Here is a 26,731-nt window from a genome sequence, read left to right as displayed (position 1 = left end):
TTTGTGCACATTGAAAGGAAATTAATTAGAAGGTGGCCGGTGGGGCGGGACTGGGCAAGACCAGTCAGCCAGACCCCCCCTGGAGCCAACCTCCCACGGTCCCTCCCTAGCCTGCTGCACCCGAGGCGTCTGCAGAGTGAGCAGGGTCCCTCCCTCCCTTGGCCTGGCCTGCAGGGATTGGGCCAAAACCAGCAGTCCGACATCCCCTAAGGGGTCCCAGAGTGCGAGAGGGCACTCTGCAAAGTTGCTGTCACTCAGCAGCTTCTGTGTTGAGTGTCTGCTCCCTGGTGGTCAGTGCGCGTCATACCTACCAAACGGTCAGCCAGTCACTTAGCCTTTTATATATAGATTTTACAGATGAGGAAACTATGATGCTAGTGATTGAGGAGTTTGCTCAAGGCCATCTAACTTATAAGTAGCAGAGTTGGCTTTTAAACCCAGATCTGCAAACTTCACAACCCATGTTTCCCACACTTTGCCATGCTGCCTTGAGTCTCTTACATATTGTTAATATTCCATTTCAAAGATGAGAAAACAGACTCAGAGAGACCACTTAGCTGATACAACTGGCCACAAACCTAGACCTTCCACTATAAATCCTACATTATGGTCCCTGACTACTTATTTTCATTGAGCACAAACAGGTGATTTCTGCCACAGCCCAGAGCTTCCCTTACCTAGCAGGTCAGTGGGGTGTGATAGGGTTTAGTGTGGGGACTGTGTGTGGTCCAGGGCTATATCATGAATTCTCACTATGATTTCTGGTGGCTTCTGGTTGGTGTTTTAAGGTTTTTTAAGGCCGTAGCCACCTGGGACACTGTGTCTAAACCGTTGGCCATGAATATTTTTAAAAACCAAACCAATGGGACCAAAATCAATGCGACCAACTACATCTGACCAGCAAGCACATTGAATAGCATGGAGGCATAAGACACATACCTGCAGTCCCCAGACCCTGGACTTCTAGGTACAGGGGATCCAGGAGGAGGCCCTGTGTGCTCAAGTGAATCTCTCCAGGTGTGGTGGCCTCTGGAGCCTTCATCACATTCTAGATTTGGCTTTCAGAACCTCAGGATCCCAGATGATATCTGCTGTCATTGTCCATGAGTGGCTGGTTGACAAAGATACTACCTGTGGACACTTGTGGAGCCTGGAGCGTGCTCTCTCAACCAACTCAACATCAGTCCAGGAGGGTACTTGAGACAGTCTTTGCCTTCCAGGATAGGGATGAGAGAGGGTTTAATACACCTGTCATAGTAGACTTTTCCCCTGGGCAGGGTTCTACCTCAAGAGCAACACTGTGGGACTAGAATGTTGACAGTAACACAGGGAACCACATGGAAGCTACCCAGCCTCTGGTAGAAAGGGGCAGCATGGGGCAGGAGGTGATGTTGAAATCTGGGATCCATCAAGTCAGACAAATGTTTATATGAGACTGTGTGTTAAGTCTTTGTGACAGATGGCTAAAATGAAGTCCCTGCCTTCCAGTCCCGTGGGAAGGGCAGGCACGAGAATAGATCCATCTGGAGTGGGCTGTGCTGGAAAACACACGTGTGAAGAGCCAGGGACACCCAGGAGCAGGGATGGGCTCTGACTCGAGGTTGTGGAAGGCTTTCAAGAGGAGGTGACATGTGAGTTGAGTCTGTAAGTAGAGTGGGAGTTTGTCAGGCTATGGTGGTCCACCTGAGGTCGAGAGAGAAGGACCACATGTTGTGTTAGAAAGTCAGTACTCCGTTTGGTGGGATGGTGAGGGTGTGTGTTCAGGATAAGGGGGATGGGGGTGTGGAAATGGCAGGCTGGAGCCTGATTGGAGTGTTCAGTGGAACAGTGAAATGACCAGACCCCAATTTCAGAAGGGGGCCTTTCAGGAAGTGCTCCAGAGAGATGATGAGGCCTGAGAAGAGCGTTCCAAGGAACAAGTACCGTGAAGGCACAGCTGATGGGCTGTGGGGGCCTGGTTGGGCGTGGAGAAGCCAGGAGGGACAGTTGAGAATGAGGCTGACAAGGCACACAGGCTCAGGAGCAAGTTTGGGAAGGAGATGGAAAGGCTTGACATGGAGGGAGAGGATTCCCCTGGGAATAAACTGATGGGGCAAGGGATGTTAGCAAAGCCCAAATTTAGGAGATTTTGGGATAAGGGGCAAATGGAAAATAGAGATCAAGGCTGTTAAAAGGAAGACAGTGAAGTAAAAAAAATTTTTTCAAGGCTGATCGAGAGCTGTGGTTAGCAGGGTTAGGCCACTTACCACTCCTCTCTCTGGTCCTCAGGGCCAACTTACAGAGATAAGCATGAGTTAGGTGGTAGCCAGCCCTCATCCAGCGGGCCCAGGCCCCCCAGCTGCTTTGCTCCTCCTCTGCTGTGCTTGCTGCTCTGAGAAGCACTGTAGTGCACTCCCAATCCTGACCCCCCTCCCCCCCACTTCACTTCTGGCACCTAAGAGTGCTTTAAAGAAAAAGAAGCTTGCCCTAGCCAGCCTGGCTCAGTGGATAGAGCATCGGCCTGTGGACTGAAGGGTCCCAGGTTCGATTCCGGCCAAGGGCACATGCCTGGGTTTCGGGCTCGATCCCCAGTAGGGGGTGTGCAGGAGGCAGCCGATCAATGATTCTCTCTCATCATTGATGTTTCTATCCCTCTCTCCTTCTCCCTTCCTCTCTGAAATCAATAAAGAAATATATTTTTTTTAAAAAGAAAAGAAAAGCTTTTTATTATGGAACATCCTATATAATAAAAGCCTAATATACTAAGTGCCTGGTCGTCTGGTTGGCTGTTCAACCAATCAAAGTGTAATATGCTAATGATAGGCTAAGGCCACTCAACTTCTCTCTATGACATGCACTGGCCACCAGAGAGCAGTCGACCAGTTGACCAGTCGCTATGACGTGCACTGACCATCAGGGGACAGATACTCCAACGGTAGGTTAGCTTGCTGCTGGAGTCTGGCCACTTGGGACTGAGTGAGATGGGCCAGACATGCCTGGAGCCCTCCACAGTCCCTCCCTGGCTGGCCAAACTCCCATGTCCCTCCGATCGTGCACCAATGGGGTCCCTTGGCCTGGCCTGCACCCTCTCACAATCTGGGACCCCTCAGGGGATGTTGGATAGCCGGTTTCAGCCCTATCGCATGCAACACAGGAGCTGACCCCTGGTGGTCAGTGCACTCCCACAGTGGGAGCACTGTTCAGCCAGAAGCCAGGCTCATGGCTGGTGCACGCAGCAGCGATGGTGGGAGCCCCTCCCGCCTCTGCAGCAGTGCTAGGAATGTCCGACTGCAGGGAGCGGGCCTAAGCTGGCAGTCAGACATTCCCTGAGGGCTCCTGGCCTGTGAGAGGGTGCAGGCCAGGCTGACGGACCGCCCCCCCCCAACCAAGTACACGAATTTCGTGCACCGGGCCTCTAGTTTCAAATAAAAACCAAAGCAATTATCTTCTCTCCTCGGCAGTCTTGTTTCTTTCACCTTTTCCACTGCTCCTGGATTCTCTTAAATCAATCATATAACTTTATAATTAATCATATAATTCATAGAAATGATGAATAAAGAAATTATGATTCTATAGGAAATTAGAAATATTTCTTATGAAATTGTATGGAAATATGCATATATTTTAGTCTTCTAAAATTTAAGTACACCCTCTTTTTCTTTTTTTGATATATTTTTATTGATTTCAGAGAGGAAGGGAGAGGAAGAGAGAGAAACATCAGTGTTGAGAGGAAATTATTGATTTGCTGCCTCTTGCATGTTGGACCAAGTCTGCAACCCAGGCATGTGTCCTTGACCGAAATCGAACCCTTTGGTCCACAGGCCGATGCTCTATCCACTGAGCGAAACCGGCTAGAGCAGGACGCCCATTTTTAAACAGAACTTAAGTCATACTCCTGAAAGTCAACAGTAAGCTCCTTTATCATTAGATACTCAATCAGCATTTGTTTCTAGTTCCTTGACTGACTGATAAATTTTTTTAAGTTTTTTAAAAATTTAGGATCTAAACAAGACCCATACATTACAATTGATTAATAAATCTTATACAGCTCTTGGGGGCGGGGGGGGGGGGCGAGCAGGGGCAGTCAACATGCAGTAAAATTTACCTTTTAAGAAAAATTAAGTAAAATTCACTATTTAAGTGTACAGTTTGACGAGTCCTGAGATGTATGCAGGTGTGTACTCAGTGTTACAGACAATATGCAGAATATTCCATCATCTCCAAAAGCTCCCCACATGTCCCTTTGCAGTCCGTACCCACCCTTCTCGACCTCGACCTCAGCAACCACTGGTCTTATTTTGGTCCCTGTAGTTTTGCCTTTTCCCAAATGTCACACAAGCGGGATTATGTAGCTACAGCTTTGTGTGCCTGGCTACTTCTTACTTTGACAGGAAGTCTCTCAGTTCAGGGGCTTCCCTTCCTTGAAGCATTTTTGAAGAAACCAGATCATTTGTTTCAGTTTCCCACAGTCTGGATTTTGCTGATTGTATCCCACAGGAGGCTGCTTGTGAAAAGCCACAAAAGAGCTCATGTTCCTGTGACTTGTATCTGGGGATTTACTCTGGACAGAAGGTCCAGGGAAGCCAGGAGTCAAGGCTACTGGCATCGTTTCTAATCAGTTTTGTCTTTTGAGTGTCGACAGGTGGAAAGTGAGCTAGAGTTCTTTCCACATCTAACTTTCTATAGAGTTCTTTGGCTCCGCCAAACACGAAAATAGAAGCAGAAATGAGTTTACCAAGAGAAAAGCACTAGGAGAAGTGAACCGCAACTGAAGGTTCCCATTGTCCATGGAAGTGGTGAGGAAATGGGCTCAGGATGCTCACCCTCCCCTGTAAGCACAGGCCAGGGTTTTCCTCCACTACCTGACCACTAAGGGACTTCACCTGCCTTTCCTTCTTTCCTGTTCTCTGATGAGATGGGGATGGTTTTGCCATGCTAGCTAGTGTCTGCAACTTCGATTGTCTACAAGAGTGAGGCAGAGCTGAACACAGGTGGATCTGTTGACCTCGCTGGGCATCATCGGGGCACTTGGTGCTGGTGCCTCAGGGGTTTTGTTCCCACACCTTTGCACTCGCTTCTGCTCACTCCCCATGCTGGCTTCATCGCTGTTCCCCAGCTACCCTGCTTTCTTGCCCTTCCCCCTTTGATTGCAGATGATGGCAGGGCCATTTTGTTTTTCCCTGTCACTGACAAGCAGCTGAGTATCCTTGGGCAGCTCCTTGGACCGTAGTCTTGCTCTTCACTCTCCTGCACAGTCCGGCAGCCCTGCCTAACACCTGGCTGGCCAAGGCACTGCCCAGTGGTCTTTAAGGTTCAGAAGAGAGAGGCCAAAGAATGCCCTGCGGTGTTGGGAGGGCAGGCGGCCAGGGCCTTGGCAGGTTAAGGAGTCCTTATCTTGGTGGATACATGTTGAAGGCTGTCCATGAGGGGGTCTGTGAGGGAAACAGCAGCCCACTTGTGTCTTATAGCACCCAAAGGACAAGGACCTAGGATGCCTGGGAGGGCTGTGAAGTATGCTTTCTGAATGTGCCCAGTGACACACCTGGGGCTTGTGTGCCTTGACAGACAGGTGGGGCGGGTAGGCACAGCCAGGCTCAGTGGGAGCCTACATGAACCCTGGTGCTGGACCGCGGTGCCTGGAGTTGAGTTACCGCTTCACCCCCGAGCCTCACAGTCTCCTCAGGTGTTAAATGTGGATAAAAATCCTTATCCATTTCACAAGTTTGGAGGATTCAGTGAAAAATATCTATAATAATAAAAGGGTAATATGCTAATTGGACCAGATGTCCTTCCTGATGAAGCTGGGGCCGATGGGAATCCAGCCTGTGTCCCGGGTACCTGCGGGTGGCTGGAGGAGGGAAGCAGCCCAGGTCCCGGGTGCCAGAGAGAAGCCAGTGCCAGCAGCTGGGGGAAGGAAGGCCTACTCTTGCACGAATTTTCGTGCATCAGACCTCTAGTATATGTATAAAGCTCCTTGAATACTAGCTGGCATGCAGCAGGCACTCAGTTAGTAGAGATCCCATTTGCTTTTTTATCTTTGACCCATGGCCTCCCACACCTGCTTTAACCTCCAACTTGCTGAAGGCCGCTGTCTCAGGAGGCACCTTCCACACTGCTCTCCCTTCAGTGCTGATTTCCATTCTGGTCCCATCAGTGGAGAGAGCCACGGTGTTTTTTATTTAAGCTCCAGCCACTTTGTTTTCACAGAAGTCAGTTCTTTCAAACTAATACCTTTCTGCTCCAAGGACTACCCATGGTAGAGAAATCTGGGCCCTCTTGGTGGAGCCACTTCCCATGGTAGAAGCCTCAAAGTCTAAGCTTGTCCTGGCCGGCCAGCCTGTGCACAGCCCTGCACCATCGTGTGTCGTGTCTCAGCTCCCAGTATCTCTCTGACTAGGGGACCTGCTACCCTGGGGCTTGGAGAACTTGCCATCACTCACTGGCTTTGGAAGGAAGCTGTTCAAAAGCATCTGCCCTGTGTGTCGCCAAGGGCAGGAGAAAGTCCTAGAAGAAATCTGTTTGGCTGTGCAGAAAATTAAATTTGAGTTGCAGTTTTCAGAAATCCTTCTGAGCGTTGCCTGGGACTGGAAACAAATGAATCACCCTGGGACATCTTGGTTCATCTCTGTCCAAGTGACTCAGTGCTTTTGTCCACCCTCCCTTTCGTCGTTCCCACACAGCGGGCTCCAGTTGACTTCTGAAGTCTGAACCAGAGACTCCTGCTCCCAATTTAGGAGTGGAGAGCCCTAATTGGAACCTTTTGTGCTCCATTCTGGAGCTGCGTGGTCTCTGCGTGAGCCTGGGCCAGCTGTGGCCTCTTGCGTTGGGGTGTTTACACTTGGGTTCTTTGAAGGCGCGCTCCTTTAGGCGAACCATCTAAGCAGAGAATGCAGTGACCACCTTGCCAGGGGGCCCCCGCGCACATGCTGGTCTCACAGCGCACATGCTCCAGGTGACAGACTGACTACTGTCTTAGGCTCTGTTGCCCTCAGTTCTTTCGTGGGGAGGGAGACGGGAACCAGATCTAATTTAATATGATCCTGAGGCCCCTCGCAGCCGGATCAGTGCAGCTTCCTTTATGGAGAGACGGCCCTGCCATAGCAACCTGCACAACTGCCTTCTAGTGTCTAGAAGAGCTTTATTCAGCCTCCATGAGTTTCTTTCATTTTATTTTTTTCAAATGGGAAAGGAAAGGAGGAGGCTGTGGAGAGAAAGGGCTCTGATATAAACAGTTTCCAAGGAGACCCGAGGGTTGGGGTTGGGGAGGTTTTCTCCTTCCCTTGGTCCATACCGAAGGAGGAGGGGTGTGTGCCCAAACGCAGGGGATCGTGGGAGATTTCAGCCGAGAGTCCTGGTTCCTCCCTGCTGGAACTGCCAGATGTTCCAGTTTTCTCAGGCTTAAGGGGACGGATGCATGCAGGGGCTCAGCCGAGATTCCAAGAGGACTTTGGGGTGTCCAGGAGCACTTTCAAAGTTAATGGGCCCAGCCAACACTGTAGAGGATGGACAGAACCCGACTTCCTAGTTGCTGGCTCCTGGCCCGTTTCAGGAGAGAGCTACAACCTGCTTTCTTCCTTAAGTCCTGGAGCTGGGAGTGAGAAACCATGGGGTGCATGTACTCATCTCCGCAGGACGAGCCCACCCTGAGAAGGTCAGTCCCAAACAGGGTCCCTGGCAGCAGACTGTGTCTATGGCCCTCTGGCTGAGGGACACGACACCTATACTCTAGGGCAGCGGTCGCCAACTGGTGGTCTGCGGACCACTGCTGGTCCGTGAGGTCCAAAAGGTTGGCGACCGCTGCTCCAGTGAGTTGGAACTTCTTTTGGGGCACGGATGCCCTGGAGGCATGAGGAGGGTGCTGTGTAGAGTTGACCAGCATAGTTGGGTTGGGCAGGGGCACTGTTGGTCCCTTCAGTCCCGGATTTGTAGGCTACATTGTCCTGCTTCCGAAGGACAGAATATAGACTGGAAACCAGGAAGGTCCCAGTCACCGACTCCTGTGCCTGTGAAAGATCAGGTTCCATGTGCAAATTCCTAGTGGAGCCTGACGGGGTAAGCCAGTCAGCGGCACTCAGGTGTGGAGACAGGTGCTGCGGTGCCCCTGTGGGCCAGGTGTAACAGTGAGAACATCAGGAAACAGCCTGTTGGGGCACTGGCTAGAGCAGGGGTGGGCAAACTTTTTGACTCGAGGGCCACAATGGGTTCTTAAACTGGACCGGAGGGCCGGAACAAAAGCATGGATGGAGTGTTTGTGTGAACGAATATAAATTCAAAGTAAACATCATTACATAAAAGGGTACGGTCTTTTATTTCAATAGTTTTATTCATTTCAAACGGGCGGATCCGGCCTGCGGGCCGTAGTTTGCCCACGGCTGGGCTAGAGGCATGGGGTCTTCTTCAGTCCCCCCCGGGTTTCCCTTATCTCTGGAAGCCATCCCTGGAGTCAAGGGGAGAGGGTGGGAGTGTTCTTCCTTTCCCCAGGTGTTGAAGCTAGGAAGGGACCAGGCTGGCCTCCAGAAGTGCTCATGCTTCTTGGGAGAACCCTTCCTCCGGGACAGGCAGGGCTAGCCATCTTGCCTGCCTCTGCCGTTCCCAGCCAGACCTGCCTAGAGGGCTCCCCTCTCCGCTCCCAGAGCTTTTCCAGCTGTGACTCCCGCCCTGTGAAACTGCATCAGGAGGCCACACTGAGGCCCTCCTCCCCAGCCCCCACGCACTGTCAGGGCTGTAACTGAGCTCCCCGGCTACATGGGCCTCATCTAGGAGCCCCTCGGCTGCCGGTTCCCATGGCTCTCTCTCTTGGGAGCCATTTTGTCTCTGAGACTAGAGCTCAGCTCTTCCAAGAGGCCCTTCTGGTTTCTCCAGGCATGGTGCCTGCTCCCTCCAAAGCCCTGTGGTCTGGGCGTCTGATCCATCTCTGAGCCTTAGGAATCAGAATGACCCAAACCACCTCATTCTACTGAGAACACCCTCTTTATCCCTGAGAATTAACCAAGTCCCAGGTGCTGTGCAAGGCACTGGGAGGCTGCAGAGCCAAATGCAGTATTTTCAACAAGAGGAACTTCAGCCTTGAGAGGCCATGACTTGTCACAGGCACAGGATTTGAACTGAGTCTCTACTCCTGATCTGTGGCCTCTCCCGTCCCTCCATGATTATCCTCAGGGCCCGTATTTCTCCGTTGTAAGAAAGAGGCTGCCTGTTTAGTCTTTTGCCCTTGGTGCTGGCACAGTGCCCTGCCCACCCCAGCTGGCACGTGTCACCTGCAGGTGGAGGAACAGCCCAGCATTCACTGGGCAGTGGGGGTGCTTTCTGTCCCTTTCTTCAGCAAGGCATCAGATCCACCTTCTCAAGTTGTTGCTTCTGTGGAAGCCTCTTCCTTTTGAGAAGAAATAGGATTTGGCTTTTCAGCTGATGTCAGGCCACCTCTGCCAACCTTCTACAGGACTGACCGCCCCAGAGACTGATCAAATGTGTGCTGAGTGCCAGGTGTTGTGCTGATTGTGGCCTCTCCCCTATTTTTAGACTTGTGAGTTGTCCCCCATTTTTTAAAACTTTAAAATGTATTTTTAGTTATAAAAATGTGAAAATCAAAAAATTGGAAAATTATAGAAACCATCTTACCTATTATCCTAACCCTTCAATATTCTCTGTCAAGATGCTGGTATATTCTCTCCAAGTCCTTTTTCTATGAATAATAGTGTGCAGTCCATTTTTTAAGGACACAAATTCTTGTTTCCCTCCTGCCAGTCATACATTATACCCTAAAGAGGCTGAGTGTAAATGAAGCTGTGTTTATTACCTTGCTGTCACACCATAGTTTGTGTTTCCACTGGCTCTGCAGTGTCATTCTACATTTCTACCAGGGCTTCTGCCATGTTCATCCCCACCTAGGGACGGGCAGTGGTTGAGAAACTGAAAGAGTTATATATAAGTGAATATTCCCAAAACTCAAGCCTAGCCCTTTTTAAGTGTCAACTAAATGCATTTAGTTTGTTTTCATTTTTTAAACTGAGTTAAAATTCACCATATTAACCATTTTACTAGTAAAGTGTACAATCTTGTGGCTTTTAGTATAGTCACAGTGTTATTCAACCATCGTCACTATCTAACTCAAAAACATTTTCATCACCTCAAAGGGAACCACTGTTCCCATTAAGCAATCTCACCGCCTTCTCCCCCAGCCCCTGGTACCACTCTCTCTCTATGGATTTGCCTGTTTTGCACATTTCATATAAATGGAAATTGCATTTAGTTTTGTGTGCTTTTTTTTCTCATATTTCATCAGAAACGTTTATCTAGGTTGCTGATAGTTTTCTTACCCATCAGTTTAAATTTATGTTGAGTAGGTGATACATTATCATGATTCTGTATCAAAAGGAACACAGCAGTAGAATTCACACTGTTGTGTACCTTGCTTTCTTCATCTAACAGTGTGTCTTGGGGAGCATGCCATGTTAGTGCAGACAGACATTTAGTGTTCTGTCTAGGCTGCACATAAACTAGAGGGGGAGTGGACATGTGGATGTTGATGGCTGGGCATGGGTAGAAGTTGGACATGTAGGAAAGATGTCCAGACACAAGACCCCTTTTGGAGTGTAGGTTGGAGCTGGGAGTTGGGAGAGAAAAGAGGCAGGCCTGAGGGCCTCCATTCATGCTCTTGCCATGGCACTGCTCATGTTGGGATGGGTCTGCCTAGGGGTGCTAGGGTAGTGGGGAGCTGGGGGAGGGCCTTTCTGAGTTCCTAGGAGGCTAGGCCATCACTGGGTGGGGAAGCCAAGCCCGTGGCTGGTCCCCAGCTGCCTCCCTCCTGGCCCCTAGCAGGCTGCTGCACTGACAGGGCCTCCAGGACAGAGGAAGACACTGGAGCGGCCAAATCAGGCGCTGGGGCCTTGCCTCCCACGGGGCCCACATGTAACATTATTTACCACGAAGGCCCTGAAAGTAGACTACTATTTCATTCTAAATAGGTTAGGAGGCCCTAATAGTCCTGGACCTACTAACCTAGTGAAAAACCCAGTGGGGGCTTAAACAGGAAAATTCCATCTTTATGTTTACAAAATTATGTGTCTAAACAGCTTTGCTGAGGCATTCTTAAAAGAAACCTCACTTAGTGAGTCTTTCCATGGACTTCAGGCATCTACTCCTGAGGGACATCACTTTTATGCTGTCGTGACATGCATGTGTGCGCCTGCGGGCATTCCACTCTTTCCTACACTGTACCATGTGCTGGAGGATGTAGGGAAAGAGCAGAGACCTTGGAATCAGGCTGGGATTGGTCCTTGCCTGGCCGCTTACTGGCCAGAGGACCGGGCTGCTGTTGAGCTCTGTTGACTACCTGCAAAGTGGGCATTCAGCACCCCCTGTACTGGGCCTGGGGATGAGCCTGCTTGGTGGAAGGAGCTTCTTCAATGTGATCTCACAGCACCTTCCCTGAGACCCTGCGTTTCTAACACGTCGCCCCAGGGGCAAAGTGCTTGGTCATCCACAATTGCTGACCAGCATGTGGACCCTCAGCTGGCAGGCTGAAGGCAGAAGGGAGCCACTGAGCTCTAGACCAGCAGTCACCAACCCATGGTCCGCGGATCACTGGTGGTCTGTGAGGTCTGAAAGATTGGCAACTGCTGCTCTAGTCAGCCTCCAGAAAGCCCTAACAGGGAAGAGGGAAGGTGGAGGCTCTGCGCCCTCCCCGAGGCCAGCCCTGTCTCACTTCTGATCCCAGCTCATCCAACCTGAGACACAGCCCACTTTGGGCCCCTTCAGACCCCATCCAGTCCCTTTCTACCCTGCTTGATCCCATTCATGATCCATCCATGTTTTATGAAAAACACAGTGGCTTGGCTGGACTTGTCTGAAGTGGAACTTGGAATAATCTTGGCTATTTATTAAAAAGATTTGTTAAGTAAGTAAATGGCATTAGTATAGAGGCCAGCCATCAGTTAACTTCTGAAAAACTGGGAATACTCAACACCCGGCACACACCCATTGTCACTCTGTACCACAGCTTTTATGCAGGAACGTGGTGGTGCCCTCTGGCTGCCCAGAGACTCTGCTGTTGACTGTGGTGTGGCAGGGACGGTGGCCAGGCGAGTGCCTGGAACTCCCCAGTGATAGCTATGGAGCCTGCCTCATGCTGGATGCTCCTCTTTATATACTTTTTCTTTATTTGATTTTTGCAGAAACCTTTGAAGTGTTTTGTTATCCCCCTTTTTTAATTGAAGAACAATTAATTCTGGTTCAAGTTCACTCAGCTGCTAGTTGGCAGGCTCCTCCACCTCGTTGCCTCCCATGCCTGCCCAAGAATAAGTATAAACTTCTTATTGACGTATAATATCTGCAGAAAGGTACGTACAGATCGGTGATTCTCACCATGTGAATACGTGGTAATCACCTCTGGACCAAAGAGCAGATTATTACCAGCACCCCAGGAGGCCGCCTGCCGTCTCCTGCTCGCAGTCCTCACATATTAGTTTGGTCTGTTTGGAGACTTTATATTGGGAAATCATAGACGTATACTCTTTTCTATCTGGCTTATTTCCCTCAATATCATGTTTAAGAGATTCATTCATGTTTGTGTAGTGATCATCTGTTTTGTTGTTAAATGGAGAATGTTCCATTGTGTGAGTACACCACAGTTGGTTTATTATGCTGATGGACAATAGGGTTTTTCCCTCTGGGGATTCGCATGTCTAATGCTGCCAGGAACATTCCTGGTACTCCTCTTGGTGCATCGGTACAAATGCACTCTAATAGGTGTATACTGAAGAGTGAATTTCTGGTTGTAGGAGATACTGCCAAACAGCCTAACGAAGGAGTTGTGCCATATTGCCCTCCCCTGAAAGTGTGTGGGAATTCTAGTTGCTCCACCAATTGACCTGGACATGAATGTTGGGCACCTTTCCATGAGTTTTTGGCTGTTTAGGTACTCTCTTTAAGAAAGTGCCTCTTAAGTCTTCTGACAATTTTTCTGTTGGGTTATGTACTTTTTTTCTGGTTGATTTATAGGAATTTCTTACATCTCAACCCAAGTCCTTTGTCAGATATTCGTACTTTTCAAATAGCTTCTGTTTTTCCCACCTTAGGCCTAAAAGTACCTAGAGAGGCCCACTTGGCTTTTTTAGGTGGCCCTGCAGGCCTAAGGGGCAGGAAAGAGAGAAGAAAAAGGACAGGAAACAGGGAGGGGGCAGGAGACTGGCAGCCAGGAGGTAGAGAGTGGACAGAGGATCCTGAGGCTGTGATGTACCCAGCGGTAATGCTGCTCTCTGATGGGACAGGGCCTAGTTCAGGGCTCCCGGATGACAGGGGAGTTGGTACTTAGGCAGGGCCTTGAGGTAGAGCGGTGATCTATTGGTGAGGAAGCGTAATGAAGATGCTCTGAGTGGAGGTGATGACTTGGCAGAATTCAGAGGGCTATCAGGGAGAGATGGTGTGTGGTGGGGAGAATCAGGCAAAGGCAGGGGAGAGATTCTGGAGGGACTTGTGTACCCTATCCTATGGGTCATGGGAGCCATTGCAGTTTGAGAGTGAAGCAGGCAGCGGAACAGTAAAACCCATAATCAGAAGACTCCTGGGTGTTGTGTGAGGTAGGGATTGGAGGTGAGAAAAGGCCGTGGGGACCATTGGCTGTGGATGCTGAGGGATGGGGAAGTGAGGTCCTTGACTGTTCTTTGTTCTCATCTGTCTGGGGCAGGGACTCCTGGCTCTGCCAGGTGTTGGATTTACTGTCGGGGAAAATGGGGAGGCCTGGAAGCCCCCGCACTGGACCAGAGGCAGCTGCCGGCATGCTCACTGACAGTGCTTCCCGATGCTGCCACATGGATCCCATACTTATCTGACACTTGTTTTTCAGGACCTCCCCTGTCAAAGACAGCAGCTTTGTGGAAAAGATGAAGAAGACGGTGAGTTTGCTCTCTGTGTTGGTGCCCTTGCCAACAAGTCTTGGCCCTGGCGGATGCTTAGGGGAGTTCAGCAGGAGGCCAGCTGCACTGGACCGGAGAGAGTGGTGGGAACCCAGGCCCAGCTCTTTTACGAGTATCTTCTTACCCAAAGCCCCAAAGCTATTCTGCTTTTGCTGGGACTATTTACTTTGTTTTCTGAATGTTTATTTCCTGAACAACTGTAAGAACAAACGGTCCGTCCAACTCAGGATGCTGTGCTGTCTCCTCCCTCCCAGTCCAGGGTCTGACCATGAGCAGATATAAACCTCACATAGCTGTGGTCATGGCACAGGTACAATTTTATCTTTGTTTTCATTTATCTAAATTTTTTTAAAGTTATATTTTTATTGATTCAGAAAGGAAGAGAGAGGGAGCTTGAAGCTTCAATGATGTGAGAGAATCATTAATTGGCTGCTTCCTGCATGCCCCCTACTGGGGATGGAGTCTGCAACCCGGACACGTGCCCTGCCCTGACCTGAATCGAACCATGACTTCCTGGTTCATAGGTCGACACTCAACGACTGAGCCACACCGGCCATGCTGTTTATCTAAATTTTTAATTCAATGGAAAGGTATGGCAATCACATGGTTAAAATCCAAAACAAACTATTCAGTGGAACTCTCTCTCTGGTCCCTGCCACTCATCACCATTGTTCTTAGTATTTTATGGATTCTTCTAGAGCTTCTTTGTGCACAGACAAAAAACAGAGATTCTTATTTTACAATACACTTTCTTAAAACAAAAAAGTGGCATAGTATATACATTGTTATAGACCAGTGGTTCTCAACCTTCCTAATGCCGTGACCCTTTCATACAGTTCCTCATGTTGTGGTGACCCCAACCATAAAATTATTTTTGTTGCTACTTCATAACTGTAATTTTGCTACTGTTATGAATCGTAATGTAAATATCTGATATGCAGGATGTATTTTCATTGTTACAAATTGAGCATAATTAAAGCATAGTGATTAATCACAAAAATAATATGTAATTATATATGTGTTTTCCGATGGTCTTAGGCGACCCCTGTGAAAGGGTCGTTCGACCCCCAAAGGGGTCACGACTCACAGGTTGAGAACCGCTGTTATAGACCATGTTGACTTAATGATATATCTTGGAGATACTTCCATAGCAATACAAACACACCTTCCTCATTCTTTTTTTTTTTTAATTAAATCTTTATTGTTCAGATTATTACATTTGTTCCTCTTTTTTCCCCCCATAGCTCCCCTCCACCCGGTTCCCACCCCACCCTCTGTCCTTACCCTCCCCCCCACTGTCCTTATCCATAGGTGTATGATTTTTGTCCCGTCTCTTCCTGCACCCCTCACATCCCTTTCTCCCCGAGAATTGTCAGTCCACTCCCTTTCTATGCCCCTGATTCGGTTATATTCACCAGTTTATTCTGTTCATCAGATAATTTATTCACTTGATTTTTAGATTCACTTATTGATAGATGTGTATTTGTTGTTCATAATTTTTACCTTTACCTTTTTCTTCCTCTTCCTCTTCTTAAAGGATACCTTTCAGCATTTCATATAATACTGGTTTGGTGGTGATGAACTCCTTTAGCTTTTTCTTATCTGTGAAGCTCTTTATCTGACCTTCAATTCTGAATGATAGCTTTGCTGGGTAAAGTAATCTTGGTTGTAGGTTCTTGCTATTCATCACTTTGAATATTTCTTGCTATTCCCTTCTGGCCTGCATAGTTTCTATTGAGAAATCAGCTGACAATCTTATGGGTACTCCCTTGTAGGTAACTAACTGTTTTTCTCTTGCTGCTTTTAAGATTTTCTCTTTGTCTTTTGCTCTTGGCATTTTAATTATGATGTGTCTTGGTGTGTTCCTCTTTGGATTCCTTTTGTTTGGGATTCTCTGCGCTTCCTGGACTTGTAAGTCTCTTTCACCAGGTAGGGGAAGTTTTCTGTCATTATTTCTTCAAATAGGTTTTCAATACCTTGCTCTCTCTCTTCTTCTGGCACCCCTATAATTCGGATGTTGGTACGCTTGAAGTTGTCCCAGAGGCTCCTTACACTATCTTCATATTTTTGGATTCTTTTTTTTTGTTTGTTTTTCCAGTTGGGTGATTTTTGCTTCTTCGTATTTCAGATCTTTGACTTGATTCTTGCGATCCTCTAGTCTGCTGTTGGATCTCTGTTTAATATTCTTTATTTCAGTCAGTGTATGCTTAATTTCTAGTTGGTCCTTTTTCATATCCTCGAGGGTCTCACTAGATTTATGGAGGGTCTCACTAAATTTATCGGCGGTTTCTAGAAAATTCTTGAAAAACCTTATAACCATGGTTTTGAACTCTATATCTAGTAGTTTGCTTTCCTCCATTTCTGTTTCTTTGTCTCCGCATTTTGGCTGCTTCCCTGTGTTGATAGAGTGGCTTTCTGTGCTAAGTGTCCTATAGGGCCCAGTGGCTCAGCCTCCCCAATTACCTGAGGTGGATACTCTTGGTGCACCCCTTTGTGGGCTGTGTGCACAGTCTTGTTGTAGTTAAGCCTTGATTTTTGTAGGTATCACTGGGAGGAATTGATCTCCAGGCCAATTGGCTGTGAGAATCAGCTGTGTCTATGGTGGGAGAACTTCTGTGCTGAAGACACCCTTCTGGGGCAAGACTTGCTTCAGTGGGGCTTTGGTGCTCACTGAGTCTGCCCCCTGAGTGTGTCCCTTATGGATCTGAGGTGTTGTAATCTGGATGGTCCCACTCTGACCACTGGGTACACTGGCTCTTGGGTCTCTAAGGAGGTGCCAATTTAGCCTCTGCCTGAGGCTACCCAGCAGGAGCTACGGAGAGATCTGCAGATTCCTCTTCTTTGTTTGGGGTTTGGAGGTGCCCAGATGAGGCCCAGCTGTGAAACAATGCAAGCTGCTGTGGGGCCTTGGGCCTTCTTTTGGAAGTTCTGGGTCTCTCTGACCCAGCTACAGTTTGTTAGGTAATTTTCAGATTGCAAAGGGCCAAGCCTTTCATATGCAAAAGCCTCTACGCACAGCTTGGGTGGGGCGGGGTCTCAGGGAATCAACAGGGTGGAGCAAACAGCTATGGCTGCTCCTCAGTCGTACCCTAAGAGGCCCCGCGTCTCAGTGTGAGATTGATCTTTTTTGAGGAACTGCTTAAAATTCTTATGGAGATTTACCCCTTGTCTGTGATATGAGTAAAAATGTTTTTCCCAATTAATAGTTTGCTTTGACTTGATTTATTGTGTGTGTGTGTAAAAGTTACATAGTCCACTTTATTCTTATTTCTATGACTTATGGACTTTGAGTCATCATTTGAAAGGCCTTCCTCACTCTAAAGAGATAAAGGAAATCTTTCATGTTTTCTTCTAGTACTTTTATGATTTCATTTTTCATATTTAAAATTCAGTCCACTGGGACTTTATCCTGGCACAAGATGTAAAGTATGGATCCAATACTACTGTTTTTCTTCTAATATGTTTTAAATTGATTTGAGAGAGAGAGGAAGGGAGAGGGAAAGGAAAAGAAAAGGAGAGCGAGAGAGAGAGAAACATCAATGTGTGAAAGAGAAACTTGATCAGTTGCCTCCTGCACACACCCTGGCCAGAGATCGAACCTGCAACCCGGGCATATGCCCTGATGGGGAATCAAACCAGTAACCTTTCCATGCATAGGATGACACTCAACCAACTGAGCCACACCAGCTACAGCTACTGGGTTTTTTTACACAGTCGAAATTCCTTGTAATAGTCTGTCATTTCTCCATTGGTTTTATCATATGCATTATTCCCATGGGTTTTGGGGTCTGTTTCTTTATTTTCCTATTCTTATATTTTGATCTATCTGTCTGAGTATGTACACTATCAGACCATTTTAATTATTGAAGTTTTATACTTGTTTTAATATTTGGTAGTGCCAGGCACTTCTCCGTCCCTTCCCATCACTTCTATTTTTCAGTTTTCCTGGCTCTTATTTCAGATGTATTTATTTCTTTTGGGTAACAGTTTTATTGCGATATAATTCACATTCCATATAGTTCACCCATTTAAAGTATTTTAGTGTATTTTTAGTATATTCACAGAGTTGTGCAAACCATCACCACATTCAATTTTAGAACATTTTCATTGTCCCCCAAAAAAACCCATACCTGCCTAGCCAGTGTGGCTCAGTGGTTGAGCGTCAACCTATGAACCAGGAGGTCACAGTTCGATTCCTATGCTCAGGTTGTGGGCTTGATCCCCAATGTGGGGCGTACAGGAGATAGCCAATCAATGATTCTCTCTCATCATTGATGTTTCTATCTCTCCCTCTCCCTTCCTCTCTGAAATCAATAAAAATATTAAAAAATAAAATTACATGCACTCAAAGGTTGAGACTTAATACAATTAGTAATTCTGTTTCATTAAAGTCATTCTTAAGTGAAACTAACATTTCTTTTCTGCAATTGCGGGAGAGTGCAGAGTGCAATGACTGCTAGGTCCCTTTGCTGCCACTGTCTGGAATCTTACAAGGTTTACTCCTAGGTACTTTATATGTTTTGATGCCATCATAAATACTTAGCTACTATTTCATATCCGGTTTGGTTCTCTTAACCTGATATCAGAAGCATTTTCTCCTTTATTCAGGAGTTTTTGTAGTGATTATTTTAAAATACCTTTTTAAATGATTTGTAGAAAACTCAGGAAATGTAAAAGGGATGAGAACACTTTAAACCAATTGTAACCCATATTTTTATTTTGTCATTTGTACCTGTATCAGTTGGGGGTCGGTGCAAAAGCCAGAGGCCACTGTGGGCTTGGGCTCTGGAGACCACTGCAGAGAAACCTCATGTCTCCACAGGGGACCAGAGGGGGCCTGCGCCTCACTTCCACCTTCCAGATCTCAAGGAGCCCATCCAGTCGGCTGTGCCTAATGTGCTGCATCCCTGGCTGCAGGAAATCTGGGGATAGAGCTGGGCTTTTTCAGTAGCTGCTGTAGAAGGCACAGCAGGAGGGTGGGATGAGTGTGTGACCCAGTCCATATGGTACTTTTCCCTATTGTCTACATTTTCCTAAGTATGTTATTTTTATATTCATCCAGAAAACCCCCTCTTATTCCCCATTTAGAGACTCTTGGTATATTTCTTACCAGTCTTTTTCTTTTGTGTATGTATGTATATAAACAAAACATATACATATATACACACATACACATATATATGGGCGTGGATATATAACAAAATTGGATTGTACTATACATAGTTTAGTCATCCTTTTTTATTAAACAGCATGTTGTGTTTTTCTGCATGTCATTTAAAAATCTGTTCAAAGTGTGATCTTGAGTAGCTGTGTGAGATTACCTTGATGACTGGCATCATCTGGGTGGCCTTTGCCCTCATCCACCTGGGAGCTGTGGCCGTGAGATCCTAGCCCCAGAATGACTTAGAAAGGACTGGAAGCAGCAAGGAAGGAGGGTGTCCTTGAGGTGCCCCACCTACCTGGCCTGGCCCCTGTGGTCACCTGGCGTCTGGTGAAGCCTTTGCTGCTTGACCCTTCACTGACCCCGAGTATCTGGCCTTCCCCAGGGCAGGAACGTCATCGTGTTCTATGGCTCCCAGACGGGGACTGCCGAGGAGTTTGCCAACCGCTTGTCCAAGGACGCCCACCGCTACGGCATGCGGGGCATGTCAGCAGACCCCGAGGAGTATGACTTGGTGAGCTCTCACCACGCCGTGGCCCTTCCTCCCAGCTCTGCCAGCAGCATTGATTTCAGGACAGCATCTCTGGGTCATGGAGGTGCTTAAAGGGTTGAGTTGGCCAAAGGGACAGACAGGAATGGAGGTCTCCTATCATTTGTACTAACAGCCAGGTGGCCCTAGTTTTAAGGACATTAAGAACACCTGAGGAGGGTAGGGGCGGTATAAGAGAGGACAGGGGGGATAAATGGTGATGGAAGGAGACTTGTGAACACAAAATACAATGTACAGATGCTGAAAGCCCATTTAAAAATGAAAGCCAGTCAGGAGAGGAATTTTCCATCTGAACACCCCACCCTCCCCCCAAAACTGCAGTGGCAAGGGAGCCAATTGAGGGGGAATCTGGGCTCTAATCCCCTGGGCGACCCCCTGCCCCTGTGGGCCTCCCTGGCCTCATCCACAGATGAGGAATGTTAGACAGCCGTCTCTGGGAACCTTTCTGCTGGGCTTTGAAATGAGGCCATAAACTCCTGTGTTTGGGCCAGAGCAGGAGCAGAGACAGGGCCCGAAGGAAGAGTGCAGCTTGGAGGGACCAGGAGAACCTGAAAACGGGGAAGGCCCTGTTTGGAGCTGCCTGGTTCCCCCCCACCCCCCTTCCTCCTGTCACTCCTTTGGGACCACAGTACTGTCTGCAGAACTCAGCCCTGACTTGGGCCTCAGCTGCCCAGCCTGTCTCCAGCCTGTCTCTGAGGGATGTGGGGGAGGCTTGCCTTGCTCTTCTCCTCCTGGAGTGGCTCCTTTGTCCTTGTCCTGCCCCTCGCATGGGTGTAGCTCTTCCAAGTGCAAGAAACGTCCAGCCGCCCGCTTGCCTGTTTCTGGGTCAGGAGAGCTAATGACAGCCAAGCCACCTGCCCCAGGTGGAAGCAGTGGACAGGGGAGGGGAAGCCAAGCCTTAGGTACCCAGGAGGGAAGCAGGCTGGCAGTGAGCCGCTGGTCCTGAGGAGAATCCTCCAGGAGTTGCCTTCTGGCTTCTCCCCTGGTGGGGTCATTGCTATTCATTGCCCGGCTGCTCCTGCAGCTCCAACAGCACAACAAATGTTCTTTCCCTCAGAACCACTCTCTCCTGAGTGCCAGCTGCTTCCTGCTCCTGCCACTCCATCTCCCAAACCAAACCGCCCTCCACCCTCGCCATTCTGCCTTCGGTCTTGGGGATAGACATCTATCTTTCTATCTCTAGACCTGGGTTTGGAGTCAGAGAACAGCTGGCTAGGAATTAGTGAGAGCCTACCAGTGATGGCGAACCTATGACCCGCGTGTCAGAGGTGACACGCGAACTCATTGTTTTGGTTGATTTTTCTTTGTTAAATGGCATTAAATATATAAAATAAATATCAAAAATATAAGTCTTTGTTTTACTATGGTTGCAAATATTAAAAAATTTCTATATGTGACATGGCACCAGAGTTAAGTTAGGGTTTTTCAAAATGCTGACACGCCGAGCTCAAAAGGCTGGCCATCACTGAACTAGGCCCTGCCATGCTCCAGGGACTTTGAGGGACAGTGAGGTTCACTGTGATGGCCCAGGGCTGATACACAGGGAACTGCCTTCTGAGTGCCAGCTGGTGCCTGGAATCCAGCCTGTTTGTGCCTGTCAGCACCCTTTCCTCTGTAAGTGTACTCCCTCCACTCGACCCCTGGACTCGCTTGTCTGCATCCCATCAGGTACAGACCTGACGTCAGGCAGGCTGAGTCATGGTCGCTGGGCCTGGGCCCTGCCCTTATCTCTCCAGGCCGACCTGGGCAGCCTGCCAGAAATAGAGAACTCCCTGGCAGTGTTCTGTATGGCCACCTATGGCGAGGGTGACCCCACTGACAATGCTCAGGACTTCTATGACTGGCTCCAGGAGACAGATGTGGACCTATCTGGAGTCAAGTATGCGGTAAGTCACCCCATCTTTCCTCCAGTGGCTCCCTGGGGCTCCCAGGTGGCAGCTTGTGGTACCGCCCCCGACCTTTGGACCCTTACGTCTAAGAGGTCTCACCTTATTCTGATCATGGAGGGCAGGCCAAGGTGTCAGGACAGGGCAGGGGAGGCTGGCAGGTAGCTTGTGCAGGGAGCCTCAGGGAAGGCTGCTGATGGGGCAATGGAACAACCCCCTTTTCCACCCTGGACTCCAGCACAGGGAGCCTCTGCTCCCGTGTCCCCAGCCCTACTTTGCTCCAGGAGGCATTTGTTGTGGAGACTAAAGACAAGAAAGGTGTGGCGGGATGACCAGATTTGGCCGGACAAGGAGAGCCTGGGGGTGGGGGGAAGGGGGAATTGCCCCTGCTGGCCACCCAGGGTTGAGGCTTAGAGGCTGACTGTGGAGGGGACCCTGGTCTGCAGGTCACCAAAACAAAGCCACTTCCAGGGCCAAAGGTGGCCCACCTCACAGTGCTGCCTAGCAGCTTGGCCAGCGCTCTAGGGAAACCACCCCTGACTGCTGGCTGGGCCTCAGACCCGCCCCTCTGTCCACACAGGTGTTTGGCCTTGGGAACAAGACCTATGAGCACTTCAATGCCATGGGCAAGTATGTGGATAAGCGGCTAGAGCAGCTTGGTGCCCAGCGGATCTTTGAGCTGGGGATGGGCGACGATGACGGGAAGTGAGTGCCCCAGACCCCTCCCCAGAGCCTCCACCCCAGATGTCAGGAACCCTCAGGGTTAGGGGTTGGCTGTGGCCCATGAGGGGAGTGCAAAACCATGGTGTCTGCTGGAACTCCGTGACACACAAGGGAAGGGAGTCACCCACCCCCAGCCCCACACGACAGGCTTTCTTTGCTTTTCCTCATCCTCCTCGTTGCCCAGCTCAGATAGAAGCCACCCACGGTTAGGACAGGTACTGTAGACACTTCCTGATGCCATGGGTTATATCACTGGGTGGGCCAGCATGAAATGAGCTTCTGGGGGTGCTGGGGAGTCCAGACCGTTGGGGAAACCAGCCCATTGCCACAATTGGGTGGCCTGGCTCATTACCTCCTCTCCCCAGCCTGGAGGAGGATTTCATCACATGGCGAGAGCAGTTTTGGCCAGCTGTGTGTGAGCACTTTGGGGTGGAAGCCACTGGAGAGGAGTCCAGGTGAGTGTGTGCCTGTAGATTGGGCTGGGGATGAGGGTGAGGGTGGGGGTGAGGCTGGGGGTGAGAGTAAGGGTGAGGGTGATGCTGGGGGTGAGGTTGAGAGTGAGGGTGATGCTGGGGGTGAGGTTGAGAGTGAGGGTGAGGCTGGGGGTGAGGTTCAGAGTGGGGGTGGGGGTGAGGGTGGGGTGAGGGTGGGGTGAGGCTGGGAATGAGAGAGGGTGAGGCTGGGGGTGAGGGTGAGGGTGAGGCTGGGGGTGAGGGTGAGGGTGGGGGTGAGGCTGGGAATGAGAGTGAGGGTTGGGGTGAGGCTCGGGGTGAGGGTGAGGGTGAGGCTGGGGGTGAGGGTGAGGCTGGGAGTGAGGGTGAGGCTGGGAGTGAGGGTGAGGTTGGGGGTGAGGGTGAGGGTGAGGCTGGGGATGAGGGTGAGTGTGAGTGCCTCCTGAGGGTGGGAGACCTGGCCTGGTTGGTGGTGGTGGGTCTCGAGAATGAAAGGCTGGTGAAAGCTCAGTCAGTTATAGGAGGGTGCAAAGTCCCCAGCTAAGGTGCTGGGCTTTGCCTGAGTGATGGGCCTGCCTTACCTTCTCACAGAACCCCTAGGAAGCTGCTGAACCCCAGGCCTCACCAGCCCTTCCCCAGCTCTATGCTGGCTCCCTCCTGCCTCTTGTGTCCAATCTGGACCCTCATGTACCATCTCCTGACAGTGTCACTCCCTGACGCAGCCTCCCTCCTATCTTGCGACTGATCCCTGAGCCTCCTACCGGTCACCAGCTCCCAGCCTCACACTTGGTCTTCCCTTTTCAGCATTCGCCAGTATGAGCTTGTGGTTCACACAGACATAGACATGGCCAAGGTGTACGTGGGTGAGATGGGACGTCTGAAGAGCTACGAGAACCAGAAACCGTGAGTGGAGAGCATGGTTCAGGCCAGGCCCTGTGGCTCTTGGCATACCCATCTCAGGCGCCTGGGGACAGAAAACAACTGGTAGTTTGTGTATCCCTGCGGACCCCATCCTGTGGAGTGTCCTTATCTCCACCCTTCTCCAGAAGTGGGCATGAGTGAGGATCTCTACACGAAGGAGAGCATGAGGCCCAGAGCAGAGAGATGGGAGGCTGCTCCATGTTGGGGGCCCTCAGGACCTCTCCCCACCCAGTGGTCCCTTGGTCCAGGGCACAGTCTCTGAGAGACTGGCATTTGCTCAGTTTGTATGTTATTTTCTGACATTTTGCTCTGTAACTATATTGGGGTGGGAGGTGCATACCAGTTCCTGAACCAGGAAATAAGTTCTAGGTTGAACTTTGGCAAAAGGGCACACTTCTTAAATTCTCACTCAACTTTTTGTCCAGAAACATAATGTTCCTCACTTGGGCCCTTTATTTGCCTTCCACCCGGGTGCTGCCCAGATTCCTGCTGGAGCTGCCCAGGAAAGTCCTCCTTGTACCACCAGGATTTAAGACCAGCAGCTCTGCTTTAGTCAGCCCTGCTGGAGTCCCACTATAACAGGAAATCCTAACAGTGCAGTGACTTTACAGAGTGAAAGTTCACCTCCTGTTCCTGTTGTAGTCCCAGGCACGTTGGGTGAAGCACTCTGCTCCACAGTCACCCAGGGACCCAAGCATCTTCTGCCTTGGGGAGCTACCTTCATGGGCCTAGTCCTCCTTTGCACTAAACTCACAAATGGGTTCAGAGTATGGAGGGTCTCTCAGCCTCAGTTTCCACATCTGTAAATGGAGATATTGATAACGTAGCTCTGCCTACTTTGTGGAGTTGTCAAGAGCACTGCTTGGGATCGGGCTGGAGAACCCTTCACATACTTGGAGAGGTTTCCTTGTGGCCCTTGGTGCCAGCTCTGAGGTTCTCTGTGTCCTGTGAAACCAGAAGGGTCCCTTTGGGGCAGGGAGATTCAGATTGAAGACTTGGCCAATCACTGAGCTGCTCTCCTTCCCACCCAGCCCCTATGATGCCAAGAATCCATTCTTGGCTGTCGTCACCACCAACCGGAAGCTGAACCAGGGAACTGAGCGACACCTCATGCACCTGGAATTAGACATCTCAGATTCCAAAATCAGGTACCAGCTACTGCCACTCCCTCTCCCACACCATCACTCGGGGCCTCCTGATTTGGGTACAGAGGCCTTCCACCCTCCTCCTGAGCCTTACATCTATCTCCCCCCCAGGTATGAATCGGGTGACCATGTAGCTATTTACCCAGCCAATGACTCTGCCCTGGTCAACCAGATTGGCGAGATCCTGGGTGCTGACCTGGATGTTGTCATGTCCCTGAACAATCTTGATGGTGAGTTCTGGAATCAAGGCCACTCCCCCTTGCCTGCCTGGGCCTGCGGTGGCTGATAGGAATAAGTCCTTTGGCAAGGCCTGTAGGTTGAGCTGCTTAGATCTGAAGCCCTGGTACCCACATTTATCAGTCCTGTAGCAAACTTGGGGGGCAGGGAGCAAAAGTAGCTGTGGTGTCTAGTCCTCTACCTTGGGGTTCCCTCCATCCCCTCACTGGCATAGCCCTATGAGGGAGTGGGGGGGAGCGGTGCCTAAAGAGGGACTACTGGCAAGGGCCCTGGTCCCTAGGCCTGGCTCCACCATTACTGGCTACTGAGGACCTAGGGCCGCCCTCTCCCTGCTCCAGAGCCTGCGTCTCCTCACCTGTAAACTTGGGGATCAGAGTCAGCAATGCTAACAGCCCCCCAGGTCCGTGCAGGGTGCTCAGAGTGCAAGAGGCACTAAATATGGTATAGGATTTTCCCAAGACTTCAAAGGACTGACTCTGGCCTCTTGCTCTGACCCCTTGGTACCCCCACTGACCATCCACCTGGGGCCCAGCTCTACCTGGTGCTGCCCCACTCACTCTCGTCCTTGGTCATCCTAGCCTGGCTGCTCCTCCTCACCAGCTTGAGTCAGCCTTTGAAAGGAACAGCAGGAAAGCGGGCTGACTTATATTATAATTAGTCATGCCGGCTGTGGAGGCACAGTGGACACACTGTCTCTCTCGTTCTGTCGAGTATGTCATGTCCCTGTACCATCAGAGGTGGCACCTTGCTGGGGAGGGTGTGGTGTGCTCACTTTCCCCCCAGGACAATCTGAACCCCTGCAGGGGACCCTTCACTGCTGAGAACTGCCCAGAAAGAGGTGCAGAGGCTCAGAACTCCCCACTGCAGAAGTGTAGCTTTAGGAAAGGTGCAGTCATAGCATTTCCTGCAGTGTGAAGCCTGAGCCCTGTTTCTGGGCTCAGTACAGAGGACTCTGTGGTGCTGGGAACACCCAGCCTTTTTTTCTGGATTCTAGATACACAAGGATGTTGTGAAAATTCATTACGCTATACATGTATAACTTGTATGCTTCCTGTAGGTTATACTGCAGTAAGAAGTTCAAACCCTTTCAAAAACTAGACCCAAATCCTAAAATGCTGAGCCCTTCCTGGGCCAAGGCCCTCAGTGTCCTCGGCAGAGGCTCATCTGCACAGGCTTTATATAAAACAGCCCCCACAGTCATGCCTCTAAGAGGGGGAGATGCTTTTTGGCAGCTCCCAGGCTGGCCCTGCTCTAGTCTGGAGGGAGGAGGTCAGTAAAGCTGGCCTGGTGCCTGGTGGCAGAGAAGGCTGCAGCAAGGGCTGGCAGTGGGGCCTGCACCAGTGCCTGCAACTGGAGCGTACGGATGCTGCACCAAGAGCTCAGCTGTGTGCCCTGTGTAGACCTCCAGGTGTATCCAAGCATAAAAACTGACCTGGAGCGGCCCTGCCATCACAGCTGAAAGCCGCGGTGTTGGCATCTCACAGTCATGAGCCTGGGGCCCCCACAGTAGACTGGGCTCAGCCCGCAGGCAGGCAGACACACCGGGGAGCCCTGCCTCTGCAGCCCTCTCTCTGAGCCACTTAGGAACTGACTCTCCTGGAGTGGAAAGGTCCCGCCTGAGGAGGACATGTCTGGCCTGAAGCTTGAGGCTGGCTGAAAGCCTGAGGCTCAGCCCCAGGGCCCGCAAAGAACTGGCCCTGCTTCCAGTGCCAGCTGGGCCACCCGCTTCCTACAGAGTAGCCTTCGGCTTCTCCCACCCCAACC

General features: G+C 50.0%; 1 protein-coding gene across 3 annotated transcripts in view; it reads left to right on the top strand.

Annotated features, from left to right (window-relative positions):
- Positions 1-26,731, top strand: part of LOC118656406 (NADPH--cytochrome P450 reductase) — a 63,386-nt gene that overhangs the window by 34,577 nt on the left and 2,078 nt on the right. For all 3 annotated transcript variants that reach the window (XM_036309692.1, XM_036309695.1, XM_036309694.1), the window contains exons 3-10: positions 13,823-13,871; positions 19,439-19,567; positions 21,340-21,489; positions 22,070-22,194; positions 22,578-22,667; positions 23,469-23,567; positions 24,617-24,733; positions 24,842-24,960. In XM_036309692.1, coding sequence (XP_036165585.1) covers positions 13,823-13,871; positions 19,439-19,567; positions 21,340-21,489; positions 22,070-22,194; positions 22,578-22,667; positions 23,469-23,567; positions 24,617-24,733; positions 24,842-24,960 — 878 coding nt within the window. The remainder of the gene's footprint in view (positions 1-13,822; positions 13,872-19,438; positions 19,568-21,339; positions 21,490-22,069; positions 22,195-22,577; positions 22,668-23,468; positions 23,568-24,616; positions 24,734-24,841; positions 24,961-26,731) is intronic.

This window comes from Myotis myotis, unplaced genomic scaffold (assembly GCF_014108235.1).
Source record: "Myotis myotis isolate mMyoMyo1 unplaced genomic scaffold, mMyoMyo1.p scaffold_m19_p_5, whole genome shotgun sequence".
Lineage (NCBI taxonomy): Eukaryota > Metazoa > Chordata > Mammalia > Chiroptera > Vespertilionidae > Myotis > Myotis myotis.
The sequence above is the reverse complement of the archived record's forward strand: the minus strand, read 5'-3'. Positions and strand labels throughout refer to the sequence as shown.